General features: G+C 48.5%; 1 protein-coding gene across 2 annotated transcripts in view; it reads left to right on the top strand.

Annotated features, from left to right (window-relative positions):
* The first annotated feature begins 2,242 nt into the window (after window positions 1-2,242).
* ARMC9 (armadillo repeat containing 9) overlaps window positions 2,243-20,261 on the top strand; it is a 127,669-nt gene continuing 109,650 nt past the window's right edge. Inside the window, exons 1-7 of one of the 2 annotated variants that reach the window (XM_048502029.1) lie at window positions 2,243-2,342; window positions 5,229-5,316; window positions 6,402-6,527; window positions 7,811-8,002; window positions 10,973-11,128; window positions 13,538-13,630; window positions 16,615-16,639. In XM_048502029.1, the coding sequence (XP_048357986.1) occupies window positions 5,266-5,316; window positions 6,402-6,527; window positions 7,811-8,002; window positions 10,973-11,128; window positions 13,538-13,630; window positions 16,615-16,639 (643 nt within the window). In that variant the 5' untranslated portion in view covers window positions 2,243-2,342; window positions 5,229-5,265. The remainder of the gene's footprint in view (window positions 2,343-5,228; window positions 5,317-6,401; window positions 6,528-7,810; window positions 8,003-10,972; window positions 11,129-13,537; window positions 13,631-16,614; window positions 16,640-20,261) is intronic. The other variant, XM_048502028.1, reaches the window with a different exon arrangement.

The raw sequence follows: 20,261 nt of genomic DNA, 5'->3' as shown, positions 1-20,261 counted from the left end.
AGGTCATTCCCCAGGATGGGAGCCACAAGGAGGTCATTTCCTAGGGTGGGGTGGGGGTCATACATCCTGACGTTTGTTGCAGGTTGGCACACACAGAAGGCCCTGGTCAGATGAGCTAAATTGTCATGGTGGGGCATAAGAGGAAAGGCGGTCCTACAGATACGAAGGACTACGGCCGTAAAAGACTTTGTATACAATGGCCGGTACCTAAGTTGAACCCAGTAACTAATGGGCATCTCTGACCTGGATGGCCCAGCCTAGCCCAATCTTGTCGTTTCTCAGACACTGAGCAGGGAATCCGGTTTAATTTTGCAACAATGGACTAACACATCCGCTCTTTTGGGTGATGCTTATTTATGATATGTTGTAGAGAGGGAAGAATCACAATTTTATTCTCTCTGCCTTTTAACTGCACTGGCCATAAAGAAGCCAAGTGGATGCGTCATCTGGCAGATCCTAAGGTTTTACGTGGATTGTGTTGGTTTGTCCCGAAAACCTTATTAGGAGTCCCACCTATGCCTTCTGGAATCTTGGACCCCCCAGACATAGGTGTCAAACTCGCACCCCTCCAGATGTTATGGACTACAGTTCCCATCATCCCCTGCCAGCATCATGCTGGCAGGGGATGATGGGAACTGTAGTCCATAACATCTGGAGGGCCGCGAGTTTGACGTAACCCGTTCATTTCCATTCCACCTAGCTCTATCCTGCCCCATCTAACCCCTTTGAACAGGGGTCTTCAAACTATGGCCCTCCTGATGTTCATAGACTACAATTCCCATAAGTCCTACCACTTGGCCATGCTGGCAGGGGCTGATGGGAATTGTAGTGCATGAACGACTGTAGGGCCATAGTTTGAAGACCCCTGCCTTTGAACAACAGACAGGTCAGGCTTGGGTGGGCCAGGTAATGCATTTGTCATGGAACTCCAGAGCTATTGTAACCCCCATGCTCAGAATGGGTTGACCCAGTAAGGGGTGGAGACTCAAAGCAGCATGAGGCTGCAGCAGACCTCGTGTAGTTTGGAGGAGACAAGGCTACCAGACACGGACCTTGATTTCTAGAAGAAGAAGGAGGAGTAGGAGTAGGAGTTTGGATTGATATCCCCCCTTTCTCTCCTGCAGGAGACTCAAAGGGGCTTACAATCTCCTTCCCCTCCCCCCCACAACAAACACCCTGTGAGGTGGGTGGGGCTGAGAGAGCTCCGAGAAGCTGTGACTAGCCCAAGGTCACCCAGCTGGCGTGTGTGGGAGTGCCCAGGCTAATCTGAATTCCCCAGAGAAGCCTCCACAGCTCAGGCGGCAGAGCTGGGAATCAAACCCGGTTCCTCCAGATTAGATACACGAGCTCTTCACCCCCTACGCCACTGCTGCTCCTTTACACCTTGTTAAGCCCTTAACACCTTGTTAAGGGAACTGCAATGTTGTTGGGAACTACTGGGAAGGTAGTTGTTTATTTTTGCTATGTTGTAAATACTGGAGTTTATTGTTTCAGGGTTTCTTATGTTCGTAATGGGTGAGAGTTCTCCTGGAAACCTTCATCATGTTGAATCCCGTTCCTCAAGCCCTTGGAGTCTTCAGGAGCCAACCCACTTGCAAAGAAGAATTGGACTTCGCAGTTATCAGTAGACTGTAAATAGAAGGACTTGAAAATGCAACCTGAACAGGACCTTGAAGTGCGATGTTACATGTTGGTGTTAGATGTTAAGAAAGTCAACCATTTTGTTTTTAAAAGTTGTTGTTGCAAACTCATTCCAAGTTCTGCCCCACAGAACCCACAAGCTGAGGTTACACTATCACCAGACTATCATTTTAATAATGTCCTGACAGGTAACAGTAGCCTCTGACGTCAGAGACCAGGTCTCCTTTGGGCTTTGCAAAACCAGCTGATCTTTATTTTAGAGAGGAGGTTGGTTTGATCTGAACTCTTTGAACAGGTGGGATTTCCCCACCAGGCCCACAGGAGGGTAGGGAGGGGTTAAAGATCCGCCATGGAGATGAATCGCCATCCCAGGAGTTCTCCAGTCACCCCCTGGAGGTTGGCAACCCCTCAACCCCGTGGATTCTTGCGCCGTGCTGGCGGAGGTGACATTTTCCCGGCATGCCCCTGGGCCAACCCGCCTCTCCCCCTCCGCCTCGCGGCATCCCGCGTTGCCAAGGCACCGCCCCTCCCCCCTCCCATCGCCTTCCCATTGGCCGACGCGGGAGCCGCCTCGCGACTGGCTCCGAGGCGCCACGTGGTTCCGGCGAAAGGGGCCGAGGAGGAGCTGGCCGAAGCTTCCGTTGCTAGGAGACGGGAGGGCGGCCGAGGCCTGCTTGGGGTGACGGCGGGGCGGGGGTCAGGTAGGGGCGGGCGCGGTGGCTGCCTGGGGGTGGGCACGGACTGGGGAGGTTGGGGGGGGGGGTCTCCCTTAATGGTTTCGGACGGAGCGCCTCCCTTTGTGTGGCTGGGGGCAGGGTTTGCATTCTGCACATGGGCAGAGACACCCCCCTCCAAAGTGTGCCCCCTTTTCCTCGTGGATCTCGCCCGTTCTCCTAGCTACGGCAGGCGGAGCGATTGCTGCTGGGCGGGAAGCAGCTTCACCTGCTGAGTTTCTGCCTGTCTGTGGTGAACCTGAGAGTAGAACCGCCGGGGGCTTTTCAGCCTGGCTTTTTGTGCCGCTCCTGAAACAGACGGGCTGGTGGAGCCTTTTGATTGATTGATTGATTGATTGATTGATTTTACTGATACCTGCCCCACCTTTCCTAGCAAAGCCAGGCTCAGGGCAGCTTCCATACATGACTTGCTCATCCCAAAATAGAACAAAACCGTCCAATTTAAAATAAATTAAAATAACAACAATATTCTGACAGTTCAGTGCAGGAGGGCACAAAGGCAGAGTGGAATTGCCCATGTGGTGACGAACAAGCCAGCTGGATCAGACCAGAGTCCATCTAGTCCAGCTCTCTGCTACTCGCAGTGGCCCACCAGGTGCCTTTGGGAGCTCACCTGCAGGAGGTGAAAGCAAGGGCCTTCTGCGGCTGCTGCTGCTCCCGATCACCTGGTCTGCTAAGGCATTTGCAATCTGAGATCAAGGAGGATCAAGATTGGTAGCCATAAATCGACTTCTCCTCCATAAATCTGTCCAAGCCCCTTTTAAAACTATCCAGGTGAGTGACCATCACCACTTCCTGTGGCAGCATATTCCAAACACCAATCACACGTTGCGGGAAGAAGTGTTTCCTTTGATTAGTCCTAATTCTTCCCCCCAGCATTTTCAACGGATGTCCCCTGGTTCTAGTATTGTGAGAAAGAGAGAAAAATTTCTCTCTGTCCACATTTTCTACCCCATGCATCATTTTATAGACTTCAATCATATCCCCCCTTCAGCCGCCTCCTCTCCAAACTAAAGAGTCCCAAACGCTGCAGCCTCTCCTCATAGGGAAGGTGCTCCAGTCCCTCAATCATCCTTGTTGCCCTTCTCTGCACTTTTTCTATCTCCTCAATATCCTTTTTGAGATGTGGCAACCAGAACTGGACACAGGACTCCAAGGGCGGTCGCACCACTGCTTTATATAAGGGCAGGACAATCCTTGCAGTTTTATTATCAACTCCTTTTCTAATGATCCCCAGCATAGAGTTTGCCTTTTTCACAGCTGCCGTGCACTGAGTCGACATTCCCATGGAACTATCAACTAAGATGCCCAAATCCCTTTCCTGGTCTGTGACTGATAGCACTGACCCCTGTAGCGTGTATGTGAAGTTTGGATTTTTTGCCCCTATGTGCATCACTTTACATTTTGCTACATTGAACTGCATTTGCCATTTCTGAGCCCACTCACCTAATTTATCAAGGTCCGCTTGGAGCTCTTCGCAATCCTTTGTGGTTCTCACCACCCTACATAATTTGGTATCATCTGCAAACTTGGCCACCACGCTATCCACCCCTACTTCCAATGCTGGCAGGGGCTGATGGGAATTGTAGTCCATAACATCTGGAGTGCCAACGCCACCACTGTGAGGGATGGCATGTCCTCCAAACTAGGCATAGTTTTGTACAGCGATTCTCAGCATGCTTGAAGTCAAGGAGGCCACATCCTGGAAAATCAGGAGAAAGACTACCTGGGTTAATATTCTGTATTTTAGGTGTAGATGTGGTTGCCAATGCTAACCAGTGGTTCCCAACCTGGGGTATGTGTTTGGGGATGTGCAAAAAAAAAGTTGCATTAATGGGTTTGCTAATATAGGGACACAGTTTTAGGGAAATGGGTTGCAGTGGGGTTACAAAAGTGAAAAGAGGTTGGGAACCACTCCTTCAGACTATATGTTATACTACTGAAGGTGCACCTTGGTGTGTCAAAAATTTGGGAAATGCCTAAATTTGAAAATGCCTAAATGCCTCTCCTGGTGCGCCACCCCCTCCCCCCCCAACAAATAATTATTCACGTATTCATTTATTTTTTTAAAAGGCACAAGCCAGTCATGTGTTACATAAAGAAATGTCAAAGGCCGATCATGTGTTATATAAAGAAATGTCAAAGGCCAATCAGGCTCGTGTATCTAATCTGGAGGAACCGGGTTTGATTCCCAGCTCTGCCGCCTGAGCTGTGGAGGCTTCTCTGGGGAATTCAGATTAGCCTGTGCACTCCCACACACGCCAGCTGGGTGACCTTGGGCTAGTCACAGCTTCTCAGAGCTCTCTCAGCCCCACCCACCTCACAGGGTGTTTGTTGTGAGGGGGGAAGGGCAAGGAGATTGTAAGCCCCTTTGAGTCTCCTGCAGGAGACAAAGGGGGGATATAAATCCAAACTCCTCCTCCTCCTCTTCTTCTCCTTCTTTTCCTTCTTCTCCTTCTCCTCCTCCTTCTCCTTCTTCTCCTTCTCCTCCTCCTTCTTCTTCTTCTTCTTCTTCTTCTTCTAAAAAGAAGCGTCAAATAATTACAAAAATGCCTCAGACTCGAACAGGGAGAATACTTGTTGCTGAATGTTGGTGAACCCTGGCATGTAGCACACGTCATAGGTTTGCCCTCCAAAGCTATCGTTTCCTTGAGGGGAACTGGGCTTTTTCAATTGCAATTTCAGGAAGTCACCGTGCCCCACCGTGAAGGTTGGCAGCCTTCATTTTTGACTGATTTTGCCACTGGAGTTTGACCAGGACGAGAGCACCTCTGCACGCGCGTAGGCTGACTTGACGCTGCCAAAATTGTATTCTATGATAAACTACATGCACCTGTTCTTATTGTGCTACAGATTCTTCCCCTCTGAGATTCACTCGTTGCGTTTGAAGATGGGTGACGTTCTAGCCTATGAAGCAGAGCTTCTTGGAATGGTGAAGGAGGTGAGTGCTTAATTTTCAAGAGAGAAAAGCTGTTCGTTTAGTGTATTGTCGAAGGTTTTCACAGCTGAACTCAGCTGGTTGCATGGAGTGGAGAAAATATACAGAGGCCGTGTTCCCTCCCTCTGCCACAACATTAGAACCAGAGGTGGGATCCAGCAGGTTCTCACAGGTTCCCGAGAGGAGGTTACTAATTATTTGTGTGTGCCGAGAGGGGGCTACTAATGGGTGATTTTGCCACTTGATTTTTGCCTTAGTTACGCCCCTCCTCTCAGCAGTAGCACGCAGAACTTGAAGCAGTCTAGCAGGAGGTGCACCAGCGTGCGTGGCAGCCTGCGCCTGCATGCATTCGTTTCCCGCCCAAGCACCGGCGCAGCGGCTGCGTCCTTGCCACAGCCCTGCCCAGGAATGCCCCGCCTCCGGAATGCCCGGCCACGCCCCCGTCATACCCCGCCCAGCCCCATTGGCGCTATGCCACAGTTTGAATCCCACCACCATGGGAACCTGTTACTAAAATTTTTGGATCCCAACACTGATTAGAACGTGTGGGAACCTGGTGAAGTTGATGGACAATAACTTATGGATGGACTCTTGGCCCAATGAATGATTAAAATTGGGAGTTCATTGCTGATGGACATAGTTACGGTTACCGGTGTAGATGGCTGTAAGCGGGAATTAGATTCATGGGAAATAAGCAGTGGTGTAGTGGTTAAGAGCAGGTGCACTCTAATGTGGAGAGCAGGGTTTGATTCCCTGCTCTGCCACTTGAGCTGTGGAGGCTTATCTGGCGAACAAGATCAGCCTGTGCACTCCAACACATGCCAACCTGTTTTGGTTTTTTTTTTTAAATTGCTAAATGGGCCCTCAGTGGTCTGATCCACCTGGGCTGTTCTGATGTTCTCTTCGATTTGCTGATAATGATGAGGCCAGTTGCGATTAAAGAAACTCATTTAGAATCTTTGAGTTTTTTTCTTGAAGGCCAATTGTTGGCTCCCTGTCTTTGCTCATGCCTTTTAATGGGCATTTTGATTCTTGATTCTCTCTCCCCCCCTCCCCCCCCCGGGTCTACTTTTTCTTTTTGTCTGCAGTATTTGGAGTTTGCGGAATTTGAGGAGACTGTGAGGTCATTTACGAAGGAATGCAAAATAAAAGGGAAACCAGTACCGAAAACTGGAGGTGGATCTGCCAAGGACGCCAAGGATTTGATGATCCAGGTAAAACCCCAACCCTAGCCCCTGCTGAATAAATTTTAGAAGGGCTTGCTGTGGATCAGTAAAGTCCGATCTCTCTCCTTGTATTTGGAGCTTATCTTCTGTGTGACTGTTTATCTTTTTCTTTTTTAAACTGGACTGATGGTGTTGCTCTCTCTGGCATGCTTTTGTGAGGACATACAAAAAAGGAGATCAAATGTGAACTTCAACCATATAAATAATGTTCAGTGAACCCAATCTGGAAGCACAAGAGAAAAATGTTGGTGCTCTGGGTAAAGAGATTGTGCTATATTGCATATTTCAAAGAGAACCAACATGGTGTAGTGGTTGAGGGCAGCGGTCTCTAATCCGGAGAACCGGGTTTGATTCCCCACTCCTCCACGTGACGGTGACCTGCTAGGTGACTTTGGGCCAGTCGCAGCTCTCTCAGAACACTTTCAGCTCCCACGGGGGCAAATAGTGACAAACCATGACCCTAAGTCTAGGTGGTTATTCACCAGAGCAAGAACAAACATATTCCCTCTTACCTTCTCCCCGGAGAGATTCATGGCATACTCACAGAAAAAGCGTACATGTCCATATTGCTCAACTGCTGAGGAATCTTTGGAGCATGTTCTATTAGTCTGCCCAAAATTCATAGATCTCAGACCTAGCTTGTTTTTTTCAACACCAACTTATTCCAAATTGAACCGCCTCTTGAACAATGAGGATCCCAGGCAGTTGAAAATGGTGGCCAAGTTCCTTCTCGATATTGTGAAATAAGTTTCTGGCTCTCCTTTTATTTACTTATTTTCTTGAAGTTTGTACTGTATGAACTACGAGCAGTTGTTTTACCCCGTCAAACTCTGGATCATATTACTGCACAGTTTTATCTGTATTTTCTCTTGATGCCTAATAAAGGTCTTTGAAGTAAGTAGTGGCAAACCACTCTGAATGTCTCCTACCTTGAAAACGCTTCCGGGTTACCATAAGTCAGTTTGCGACTTGTCAGCTCTTTCCATCACCAGGTATCTTCAAGTGAAACCTGTTTCTTTTCTCACTGCACCAACATTTTTTCCTTCTCTTTCTTGATTATTAGTGCATCCCTCTTTTCTGTGCAGTGGGTCAGGTTAGCAAGAGAGCATGAAGATCTGTGGCATCTTTTTGTGAAACTGAGTTCAAAGAATTTTAAATGTATTTTTTCAATAATGTGTGTATACGTTGGGGTTTTTTTTATTGGGTGCTTAGATCACATGAGGAGTGAATTGTAGAGGGAATGATCCTATCTGTCAATGCTTTTTTTGAAGGATCTATTAACATCGTTCACTGATGGAGACCAGGATGTCTTCTTTGAACTTTGGGAAGAACATGTTCCTCCTGCCATTCGGGACAATGAAGCCATAGCCCAAAAGCTGGAGTTCTACCTTCACATCCACTTTGCCATCTTCCTCTTAAAACGAAGCGTGGTGAAGCCTCCGTCTGTCTCGGCTCATTGTTATGTACGTATGTTTGGCTGTATTAAGAACATAAGATTGCAAGAACAAGCCTGCTGGATCAGACCAGAGTCCATCTAGTCCAGCACTCTGCTACTCGCAGTGGCCCACCAGGTGCCTTTGGGAGCTCACATGCAGGATGTGAAAGCAATGGCCTTCTGCGGCTGCTGCTCCCGAGCACCTGGTCTGCTCAGGCATTTGCAAACTCAGATCAAGGAGGATCAAGATTGGTAGCCATAGATCAACTTCATAAATCTGTCCAAGCCCCTTTTAAAGCTATCCAGGTGAGTGGCCATCACCACCTCCTGTGGCAGCATATTCCAAACACCAATCACACGTTAGATCGGCCATGTTGATTTTTAAAAATCTGCCTTTGACACCAACTGTCTGGCTTCTGCTTTTCAAGTCAGCCTTCTGCTCAGGGTTGTGGTTTGGACCATCCCATTGAGGCATTCATTGGGCTGGGGACATTGACGTGGCTGAATATTCCTCCGTATTCAAAAATGGCCTCCATGTAGAAAACTGGCATGCCGGACCGAAGTGTTAAGAATATATAGCAGGGGTGTTGCTCATTTGTTACGAGGGCCACAGGCAGTGGTGGGATCCAAAAATTTTAGTAACAGGTTCCCATGGTGGTGGGATTCAAACTGTGGCGTAGCACCAATGGGGCTGGGCGGGGCATGACAGGGGCGTGGCCGGGCATTCCGGGGGTGGGGCTGTGGCAAGGACGCAGCCGCTGCGCCGGTCCTTGGGCGGGAAACGAATGCACGCAGGCGCAGGCTGCCACGCACGCTGGTGCACCTCCTGCTAGACTGCTTCAAGTTCTGCACGCTACTACTGAGAGGAGGGGCGTAACTAAGGCAAAAATCACGTGGCAAAATCACCAATTAGTAACCCCCTCTCGGCACACACAAATAATGAGTAACCTACTCTCGGGAACCTGTGAGAACCGGCTGGATCCCACCTCTGGCCAGATGTGACATAAACGTGACTTGGCCAGGTATGCCAGAGAGACGTGGGTGGTCCCATGTCCCTGCCTCCCCCCCACCCCCGCCAACCTCTCCAGGGAAGTGGCCGTGGCCGTCTGGCATTCTCCCGGGCCATGGCAAGGCCCCGGGGGAAGCGTCCTGGTGGTCACTGGCCCCCGCAGCCTCATTGAGGGACCTGTGGGGCCAGCAGCTGCAGGCGCTGGTGACAGCCGGGGTGCCTCCCATTCTGGGGCCCAGGAGAATGACAGACGGGGCCCTCTGGGATGTCCAGGGTGGGAGAAAGGTCCTCTGAAGATGCCAGCCACAGATGCAGGCGAAACCTCAGGAGAAAATGCTCCTGGAACACGGCCAGTGGTGGGATTCAAATAATTTAACAACTGGTTGTTGACAAACACTATTTTAACAGCCGGTTCTGCCAAAGTGGTGCGAACCTTCTGAATCCCACCATGGAACACGGCCATACAGCCTGGAAACCCCACAACCCCCCACTGTTAAAATAATGTTTAAAGCAATAATTAGCGTACAGATGTGCTTTTGGGTATTCGGAGGACTTTCTGTATGTTATCTATCTATCTATCTATCTATCTATCTATCTATCTATCTATCTATCTATCTATCTATCTATCTATCTATCTATCTATCTATCTATCTATCTATCTATCTATCTATCTATCTATCTATCTATCTATCTATCTATCTATCTATCTATCTATCTAATCTATCTAATCTATCTAATCTATCTAATCTAATCTATCTAATCTATCTATTTATTGGTCTTGATAGACCGCCCAACCCCCGAAGGGCTCTGGGCGGTGTACATGCGACATAAAACAAATACAATATAAGATCTCATAAATACAATATAACAATAAAACATTAAAATCCATTAAAATGCATTATAGCATCAATTCCAAAATGCACAGATGGCGCCCAACCCAAAGGCCAGGAGGGCCAACATTGCCCAAAAATAGGTGGAATCAGCAACCAGGCAATGTTGTCTTGCTAGTTTCCCCCCCGCAGCAGTCCTGTGAGGTAGGCCAGTGTTGATACCCATATGTGGCAGATGGGAGGGGGAGCTGAATGCCGGGCCTTGCGACTCAGTGAATTCATGCAGAGCTTGAAATTTGAACATCTCTGTTCCTGGCTCAGGCAGCCGTGCTGAACACACTTTCTGGGGGCAGTTGCCCTGGAAGTTAGTGGGACTTCCTTCTCAGGAAAGGTGCATCAGGGTCCTTTCAGTCTCTTCGCTGTGACATCACTAGATCTTTTGGAATATGGATGCTTTTGTTAAGCATCTAAGCCAGACCTGGGCATTACACGGCCCGCGGGCCACATCCGGCCCGCCAGATGACCCTGACTGGCCCCCCTGCCTTTTGGCCCGGCCCTCCACAATATTTTCTGTTTCTTATGCGGCCCCATGGAAAAAATAGTTGCCCACCCGTGATCTAAGCACTGTAAGCATCAAGGGAGTAACAGGGAGAATATCTCTCTGTGGGGTGCTGTCTGGTTTCCGGGCTGTATGGCCGTGTTCTAGCAGCATTCTCTCCTGACGTTTCGCCTGCATCTGTGGCTGGCATCTTCAGAGGATCTGAATCAGGCGAAACGTCAGGAGAGGATGCTGCTAGAGCACAGCCATACAGCCCGGAAACCAGACAGCACCCCAGTGATTCCGGCCGTGAAAGCCTTCGACAATACAATATCTCTCTGTTTTAACAGTTCTCCATTAGAGTTTTTCTTCTCCAACTTTCTCCATCCCTCGCAAGCTCAATCTGGTAATCTTGCACTCCTTTAGGAAAAGCTCTCCTTGGAAGGAGCCGCCCCAAGTAAACCAAAGCCTCCAGCGTGGGGTTTGGGACCCTGGCCCTTCTGTACAATTCAGCCCGTGATCACGGGACTCCCATGTCAAGGTTTCTGCGGACACGTTCCGTGTACAATTTGCTGTCGCTCTCCAGAGAGAAAGCTGACCCCTTTCTCCTCCTTTTCTTAGAACAAAGCCGCGCTGGATGAAAGAATTTCACGTTTTAAGATGTATCTTGAGACCAAAGGGGCCGCCCTGAGCCAGACCACAGAATTCCTTCCTTTCTATGCTTTGCCATTTGTTCCCAATCCTATGATTCATCCTTCCTTCAAAGAACTTTTCCAGGTATGTCCTTGGTTCACACAAGAATGACAGTCCAGTGTTATTGAAGTACAGTCCAGTGAAGGACAGTCCAGTGTTATTGAAGCAGCAGTGGCGTAGGAGGTTAAGAGCTCGTGTATCTAATCGGGAGGAACCGGGTTTGATTCCCCGCTCTGCCGCCTGAGCTGTGGAGGCTTATCTGGGGAATTCAGATTAGCCTGGGCACTCCCACACACGCCAGCTGAGTGACCTTGAGCTAGTCACAGCTTCTGGGAGCTCTCTCAGCCCCACCCACCTCACAGGGTGTTTGTTGTGAGGAGGGAAGGGCAAGGAGATTGCAAGCCCCTTTGAGTCTCCTGCAGGAGAGAAAGGGGGGATATAAATCCAAACTCTTCTTTGCCTTCTTCCTCCTACGCCAGTGCTGCTCCATAGAAAAGATATCTTGCAATACCGATACATCCAAGGAAACTTCATATCTTCCTAGGAATGATAGTAGCAAAAGTAGCACGCGTTATTTTGGCTTTTCGTTGCCCTTCATCAGTGCCTCATTCCTTTTTAATCATGTTGTGTAATCGAGGTTCTATAATTAAATACAATAGTATGAAATACCCATACCCATAATCTCATTCCTATGGAGATATGAAGTTTCCTTGGATGTATCGGTATTGCAAGATATCTTTTCTATGGTAACATTACATTCATTGAAGAAAAAGGCGATACCTCTTTAAGGCAGACAGGAACGGACATATAAGCAACAAACCTAAGTATATATTTGGCAGTCATATTGCATACAGAAGAATGACAACAAATAGACAACAACGATTTGAAAGTTCGTTGACTGTGTTGCAAGAGGAAAATGTGTTATCAAGTTGAATTGTTATAAACAAATGTATGATCTGTAACTGACAACAGGTGATGTTTGAGCTTTGAGAAGTGATCTGGGGTAACGCTGCGATATCTGCAAATGTAAAATGAGAGGTCGATACATGTTCAGCAATATTGCTTTTTAATGTGTTTTGTACATTTGACTGAGGGGGTGTTCAGCAATAAGACAATAGAAAAAGCCACTTTGCAGCAAACGTGTGTTGCGTAGAGGCCTTTCCCTCATGTTATCTCCTGACATATGTATTTGGAGGTTGACTGCTTCTGAATGTAGAGATTCCCATCACTCCCCATGGCTAGTTGTGGCTGATAGACTCTCCTCCATGAATCTGTCTAATGCCCTCTTAAAGCCATCTGTGCCTCTGGTCTACATAATTATTCTCCTTTGGGTGCTGTGTGGTTTCCGGGCTGTATGGCCGTGTTCTAGCAGCATTCTCTCCTGATGTTTCGCCTGCATCTGTGGCTGGCAACTTCAGAGGATCTTCAGAGGATGCCACCACAGATGCAGGCGAAACGTCAGGAGAGAATGCTGCTAGAACACGGCCATACAGCCCGGAAACCACACAGCACCCTTTTTTTCTTATAAAGCTGTATCCAAACAGAAGGTTGAGTTGAATTTTTGACAGCATTGTATCACATTTTTGTAATTAAAACTACTATGGCATTCCATACCATTTACTGAAACTTCTCAAAGTGACATCTGAAATAGCTCAGTCACATGACAAATTAACACATGGATTTTTCACTCTGTATAAATACATACACAAGCCTTTATTGGCATAAAATAAACATACAAAATCAGCATACAAAATTTGCCCATTATTGCTCACAATTATAGACACTGGTACTAAAATACTAAATACTAAAATATATACATGGTCCTTCTGTAACTATAGGACATTCCTTCAGCTAAGTTAACTCACTTAAACGTCATCGGATACTGACAGAAGCTAGCAAAATTACTGCTGGCTATATGTGGTCATAATACATAGACATTGGTTGGTATTCATCTAGACTTACGTCTATTATTGTTAGCAGAAATTTTGCTACATTCTCACACACTGTGGGATCCATGTTGTTCAAAAGCATAGGTATCTTAAGAGCATCAGTTAGATTGTTATACAGAAATGGGATAAGTGCAGATTGTGACATTCTGATTTTTGCAAACCTTACACAATGAAAGAGGGTATGATCGAGTGTCTCCACCTGACCCATATTGCATGGACAAGCCTCCTATACTTACCTGGCAGGGGAGACACCATGATCACACAGCACCCAAGTGATTCCGGCCGTGAAAGCCTTCGACAATACATATTCTCCTTTGGCTTCCATAACCAATCTGTGTCTTCCATCTCCGTTAACATAGCAGTAATTTCCTTTAAAAAAAAACCTGCCCAAACTCTCCTGATGTCCATGTATTCCTCTCTTTTTTAGAAGTTCTGCACCTTTTTGTGACTTTCCTGGTACCTGGTATATGATTGTCATGTAGTGTTAACCGTAACTGTGCACGTTAAGTAAACAGTTCCTACCTTTTGAAAAAATCTTCTCTAGGATTCTTGGGAATCCGATCTAAAGACGAGGTTGGAGGATTTCCTGTCTGCTACTCTGAAAGCCACCGATGCCCCAAGACTCCTGACACTATATGTATCCTTTCCTAATGCTGTGAAGACCATCGTGTTGCTGTGAAGACCATCATGTTGTACTGTACATCCTGCCTGTGAGCTCCCAAAGGCACCTGGTGGGCCACTGCGAGTAGCAGAGAGCTGGACTAGATGGAGTCTGATCTGATCCAGCAGGCTTGTTCTTACGTTCTTATGAGCAGTGTAATTCTCCTGGGCCATCGCTCGTCTCTTCGTAACGTTACTCAGTTCTCAGCCTTCCCCCTAGCAACCCAATGGAGGAATTGTTTTCAGGGAAATATCAGTTTGCGGCAAGTCGAGGATGCTGCTGCCTGTTCCTTCTCAGCCTCTGAATTTACAGGGCGGCTGCAGCTTTCCCTGTGCAAGTTAGGCATGGAAACATGAGCTTGCAGTGCTTTGGGTGGGAAGAAGAAGAAGGAGGAGGACGAGGAGGAGGACGATGACGACGACGACGACTCAAAGGGGCTGACAATCTCCTTACCCTTCCTCCCTCACAACAAACACCCTGTGAGGTAGGTGGGGCTGAGAGAGCTCCGAGAAGCTGTGACTAGCCCAAGGTCACCCAGCTGGCGTGTGTGGGAGTGCACAGGCTAATCTGAATTCCCCAGATAAGCCTCCACAGCTCAGGCTGCAGAGCTGGGAATCAGACCCAGTTCCTCCAGATTAGATACACGAGCTCTTAACCTCCTACACTACTGCTGCTCTGGCTCTTGAAAGCTTATACGCTGGAAATCTCGTTGGTCTTGAAGATAGTACTGGACTGGAAATCTTGCTCTTCTAGTGCAGACCAACATGGTTACCCACATAAATTCTCAGAAACAGATCCCAGGCGGCAAGGAAATTCCCACGTGCTAAGTCTTTGTGCATCCTAGTTTCGGGCTACCTCTTCGACATATGCTTGGCCACTCATAGCCAATTTCATTTCAATTCTGCAAAGCGGTGTCTTTTTAAAAACCAACTTGGTAAATGCAGACTCTGTATTATTCACAATGTAAACCAGCTGGCGTGTGTGGGAGTGCACAGGCTAATCTGAATTCCCCAGAGAAGCCTCCACAGCTCAGGCGGCAGAGCGGGGAATCAAACCCGGTTCCTCCAGATTAAATACACAAGCTCTTAACCTCCTACGCCACTGCTGCTCCTTAAGACTTAAGCTTCCCTTATCCACTGCCAGCGTGACATTATGGTTAAGAACACGTGCACTCTAATCTGGGGAACTGGTTTTGATTCCCTGTTCTGCCACTTGAGCTGTGAAGGCTTATCTGGTGAACTAGATTAGTCTGTGCAGCCCAACACATGCCAGCTGGGTGACCATGGGATACTCACAGTTCTTCGGAGTTCTCTCAACCCCACCTACCTTACAGGGTTTTTGTTGGGGGGGGAGGGAAAGGAGGTTGTAAACCCCTTCGGAGCTCTCTCAGCCCCACCTACCTTACAGGGTGTTTGTTGTGAGGGGGGAAGGGCAAGGAGATTGTCAGCCCCTTTGAGTCTCCTACAGGAGAGAAATGGGGGATATAAATCCAAACTCTTCTTCTTCTTCTTTACCACCAGCTTTTTCCTGCTGGAATACAGGCTGCGATGAAAAAAAAGCCATCCATTCCAAAGAGAATTGCTGGGCGAGATGGTCCCTGAGGAAGAGACAGAAGAGTTTGGCCCTGATCATTTAAGCATAAGCATAAGCATTTATTGTCATTGTGCACGCACAACGAAATTTACAGCAGCATTCCTCGATGCACACAATTCCAGACTCGTCCCCCATCCTCCCTTTCCCCTTCCTCCACCCATCCCTACGCAGCCCCAAACACATCAACACGAAGCCGCGGAGTTCAGCATCCCCACAGCCCTAGAGTAGAAGCTGTCTCTGAGCCTCTTTGTCCTAGTTTTGATAGACCTGTCTCGTCTGCCGGATGGTCACAGTTCAAAAAGAGAGTGTGCTGGATGAGACGGGTCTCTCCGAATATGTTGGGCTTTCTTTAGGCTTCGGGAATTTGAATCTGAGCTTGTTTATTGTGCAGAACCTTTTGTGTAACAGACACACGGGAAGCTGCCTCGTGTTGAATCAAACCCCTGGTTCATCACAGTGGACAGGGGTTGCTCAGATGTCTCCAGATCTTCAGAGTGTCTCAGGCCGAGGTTTTCTACATCATCGGCTTCCAGATTTCTTTGACTGGCGATGCTGGGGATTGAACCCTGGGACCTTCTGCGTGGAAGGCAGCAGAGCCTGTGCCACTGAGTCATGGCTGCTTCTAGGGACGTAGGTATAGATTTTTTATGGGGGGGGGTTCGGGGTGTGGCCACACCCCCACCCGCCCCTAGGGCATGGCCACACCTCCCCAAGCCCTGCCCCCGGCCTAGCGCTTATAAAAGCAGCTCTCCAAGGCCGGGGACAGCAGACTCCCCTGCCCTCCCCTGCCCCCCACCAGCTGGGCTCCTAGCCGGCAGCTGGTAGTTCCTTCTGCCCTCCCCTCTGGGGACACCCCCTTTGGGAGTCCATAACTTTGGAGCCCCTGAACCAAACCTCACCAAACCTGGGTAATATCATCAGGAGATTCCCCCAAACAATCCCTGAAAGTCTGGTGCTGCTAGCCTAAACAATGCTCCCCCTGCAGCCCAAAAACTGAAAAACACTAAAAATGCTTTAAAAACCCACAAACGGGTGGGCGGAGCTTCGGACATGAATGGGGGGGGGTTGAACCCGAGAACCCCCCCTTATCTACGTCCTTGGCTACTTCCCATTCTCAAAACAGACGATGTCAGAAGAAACTTAACTTGCCCCAAGGCCTTGTATTGCCTCCCTCTGCCTCAGTCTGTAGCACAGGTGTCAAACTCGCAGCCCTCCAGATGTATTTATTTTTATTTATTTATTTATTTATTTATTTATTTATTCCGATTTATTATACCGCCCCATCCCCGTAGGGACTATATAGGATTATTGTCTCTCTGTCTCAAGCATGTCCATTTTCCTTAGCATGGTGTTTTCTCACCTGGCAGAAGGAGAACGTGCAGTGCAACCAAGGTATGTGTCCAGATTTTCCCGAAATGTATCTTCTCCTTCACCCTCACCCAGATGAACCAGCCTAGCCCAATATTACCAGAAATTAAGCAGGGTTAGCCCTGGATTGTACTAAGAAGGGAGACCACCAAGAAAGTCGCTACGCAGAGGCAGATAGTGGCAAACCACCTCTGCTTGTTACTTGGCCCTATGAAAACCACATGGGGGCGCCAAATGTTGTCTGAGACTTCACAGTGCTTTTGCAGCAGTGGCGTAGTGGTTAAGAGCAGGTGCGCTCTGATCTGGAGGAACCGGGTTTGATTCCCAGCTCTGCCGCCTGAGCCGTGGAGGTTTATCTGGGGAATTCAGATTAGCCTGTACACTCCCACACATGCCAGCTGGGTGACCTTGGGCTAGTCACATCTTCTCGGAGCTCTCTCAGCCCCACCTACCTCACAGGGTGTTTGTTGTGAGGGGGGAAGGGCAAGGAGATTGTCAGCCCCTTTGAGTCTCCTGCAGGAGAGAAAGAGGGATATAAATCCAAACTCCTCCTCCTCCTCCTCCTCCTCCTCCTCCTCCTCCTCCTCCTCCCATTCTGCCTCTATAACCTGGGGCCCGAGAGAATAGGAGCTTCCAGGGATATTTTTTAGACCTGCAGCTTGAACTTTATTTCCTTTTAAATCCCTAAACAAAATGCATTCCTGCTCGGGAGCAAAGGAGCTCTCCACAATTCTTCATCCCGCCTTCATGGCGTTGGCATGCAACACGGAACATGAGGGTGCGTTGAAGGGTGGGGCGCCGTGTTGAAAGGGATACGCTGGCTTCTCCCCTTTCAGTTCTGAAATAGAGGTGGGGGGCATTTAAAGGGGGAACGGGTGGGTGAGAAGGCGGGGCTTAATTCTTTCCTTGTCGACTGAGTTTCTCTTGCAAGTCTGCCCCTGTGCCTTTTGTGTGTGCGTGTATGGATTTTTTTTTTTTAAAAAAGTTTCTCCTGATCTCTGCCAGACTTTTGGAAGCTTGGAAAAATTACTTAGTTCAGCCACGGAAGACCAAATACCTGGTGGGCACTTTGCGGCCTCAGCTGCCTCGGCCGTTCTGTCGGAACGAAATCCGACTCGAAATTATTTTCAGCAAGGGAAAACTTGACTTGAAGCAATCCTTGGAAAGTCCCTTAAGTCTCCCAAAGCTTTTGCTCAGATAGTGGAGAAGAGAGAAGAAGAAGAAGAAGAGGAGGAGGAGGAGGAGGAGGAGTTTGGATTTATATCCCCCCTTTCTCTCCTGCAGGAGACTCAAAGGGGCTTACAATCTCCTTGCCCTTCCCCCCTCACAACAAACACCCTGTGAGGTAGGTGGGGCTGAGAGAGCTCAGAAGAACTGTGACTAGCCCCAGGTCACCCAGCTGGCGTGTGTGGGAGTGCACAGGCTAATCTGAATCCCCCAGAGAAGTCTCCACAGCTCAGGCGGCAGAGCTGGGAATCAAACCCGGTTCCTCCAGATTAGATACAAGAGCTCTTAACCTCCTACGCCACTACGCCACAGTGAAGGGCGCTGTTAGGGAAAGGTTGGCAGGCGGGAAGGACGTCTGTTGCTTCTTCCCATTTACTGGCAAGTTCAAGCCCATGCCTGTAAACCTTCATCAACAATTTTGTTGTGGGGGTGAGCTTTCATGTTTATTTATTTTGTTTAAAACATTTCCACGTTGCTGTTTTGACCAAATAGGGTTCCTGAGGGGGTGAACGTTAAAACGTTTCAATGTATTTGGAGCCAGCGTGGTGTAGTGGTTAAGAGCAGGTGCACTCTAATCTGGAGAACCGAGTCTGATTCCCCATTCCTCCACCAAAGCAGCAGAGTGTTATCTGGTGAACCAGAGGTGTTTCCCTACTCCTACATTTGAGCTGGATGATCTTGGGCCAGTCACAGTTCTCTCTGGAGTCTCTCATCCCCCCCTACCTCACAAGGTGTCTGTTGTGGGAAGAGGAAGGGAAAGGAGTTTGTAAGCCCCTTTGAGTCTCCTTACAGGAGATAAAGGGGGTGGGGTATAAATCCAAGCTCCTCCTCTTTTACTTCGCTGATTGGCAGAAGATCCTCACAGAGGAAGACAGACACATTGCCCAGGGGAGAGAGTACTGAAGTTTTGGCTCTACAACCGAGAAAGGTTTTCCTACTCTCCAACCTCTGTTGGCTGGAGCAATGGAAGTCTGACCTCCAAAGATGACCGGAGTAGATGAGTAGATTCATATGTGAGAAAGCATTCCTTCAGGTACACTGGCTTTAAGGCATACAGGTCTTTAAAACACCTGGAATTGGCCCAGAAACAAATTGGGAGCCAGTGTACATAGAACAATGCTGAAGTGATATGGTTCCTATGACTCACTCTGATTCTGGCCTCAACATTGGGTGCCAACTGTAGTTTCCGCAGCCTTCAAGGGCAGCCCCAAGCGGAGTGCATCGTAGTAATCTAGGTGGCCTAGCATAGGCCATCCGGGCTAGCAGCAAGATTTTTTGTAGTGAGGAAGGGCAGCAGCTGGTTCACCAGCCAAAGCTTAGAGAAGAATCAGGCCCAAGGGGGATCACATCTCTCTCTCAGCTTCCAAGTTCCCCATCAGTACATCCATATTCCTCCAAGTTCCCCCTTGTCGTGACAAACACTGGTTTGGGATGTTGTGTTGGTTGAGATAGTGTCTTGCTCCACCTTGTGCTTTAAGTGTGCAAACACCCTCTTTCCTTGTAGCACCCAATCTCTTGAAGCAGTGGTGGGATCCAAAAATTTTAGTAACAGGTTCCCTCGCCAGCCCCCCCTCAGCAAAAGGAGCAGAGGCGTACCTAGGCAAACCTGAGCCCTGGGCAAAACCTGAGTTGGATGCCCCCCCCCCCCCCATGGGCAGCCACCCCAGCACGACCCCAAAACATTTTTTTGCACCAGGTCATTTCTAAATCATCATCATCACATTCTAGAAAATGCCCCAACTCACAAATCTGAACACAGCAATGGTGAAACACACAGGGTCTTTGATAGAGACTGGTGAGATAAAAGGCACGAAAGGCTGAGAATCCATGAATTGCAGTACCTGAAAGGGATTAACCCAGTTCAGGGAGTGACATTATTAGTCGCCATTGCTATATGGAACCTTCACGTTCAAAGGCAGGATGCCTCTCGGGGAGGAGAGGGCGTGGAGATGGAAAAGCGGACCCAACTAGTAACCCCCTCTCGGCACACACAAATAATTAGTAACCCACTCTCGGGAACTGGTGAGAACCTGCTGGATCCCACCTCTGTCTTGAAGCCATGCCTGAGTTTAATCTCTTGCTTGTACTTCCCGTCCATTGGCTAGTAGTCACTGGAGTGTCCCTGCTTGGCTTATTTTAGTTTCAAGTGTGAAACTGCTTCCATTTCCTTGATATGACACACCCTACGGATCTCCTCCCTGTCACTAGTCCCCGACATCTCCAGTTAAAAGGAACAGGTGATGTGAAAATCCTCTACTTGAAGAGTCACTGCCAGTCTGAGTAGATTGCACTGACTTTGACGGACAGATGGTCTAATTCAGTGGTGGCGAACCTATGGCACGGGTGCCAGAGGTGGCACTCAGAGCCCTCTCTGTGGGCACGCACAAACAGAATCCCCACCCCCCCCATCTAGGCTGGC

Source organism: Sphaerodactylus townsendi, linkage group LG06, assembly GCF_021028975.2.
Source record: "Sphaerodactylus townsendi isolate TG3544 linkage group LG06, MPM_Stown_v2.3, whole genome shotgun sequence".
Classification (NCBI taxonomy): Eukaryota; Metazoa; Chordata; class Lepidosauria; order Squamata; family Sphaerodactylidae; genus Sphaerodactylus; species Sphaerodactylus townsendi.
Note: the sequence above shows the minus strand (reverse complement) of the source record. Positions and strands in the feature narration are given on the sequence as shown.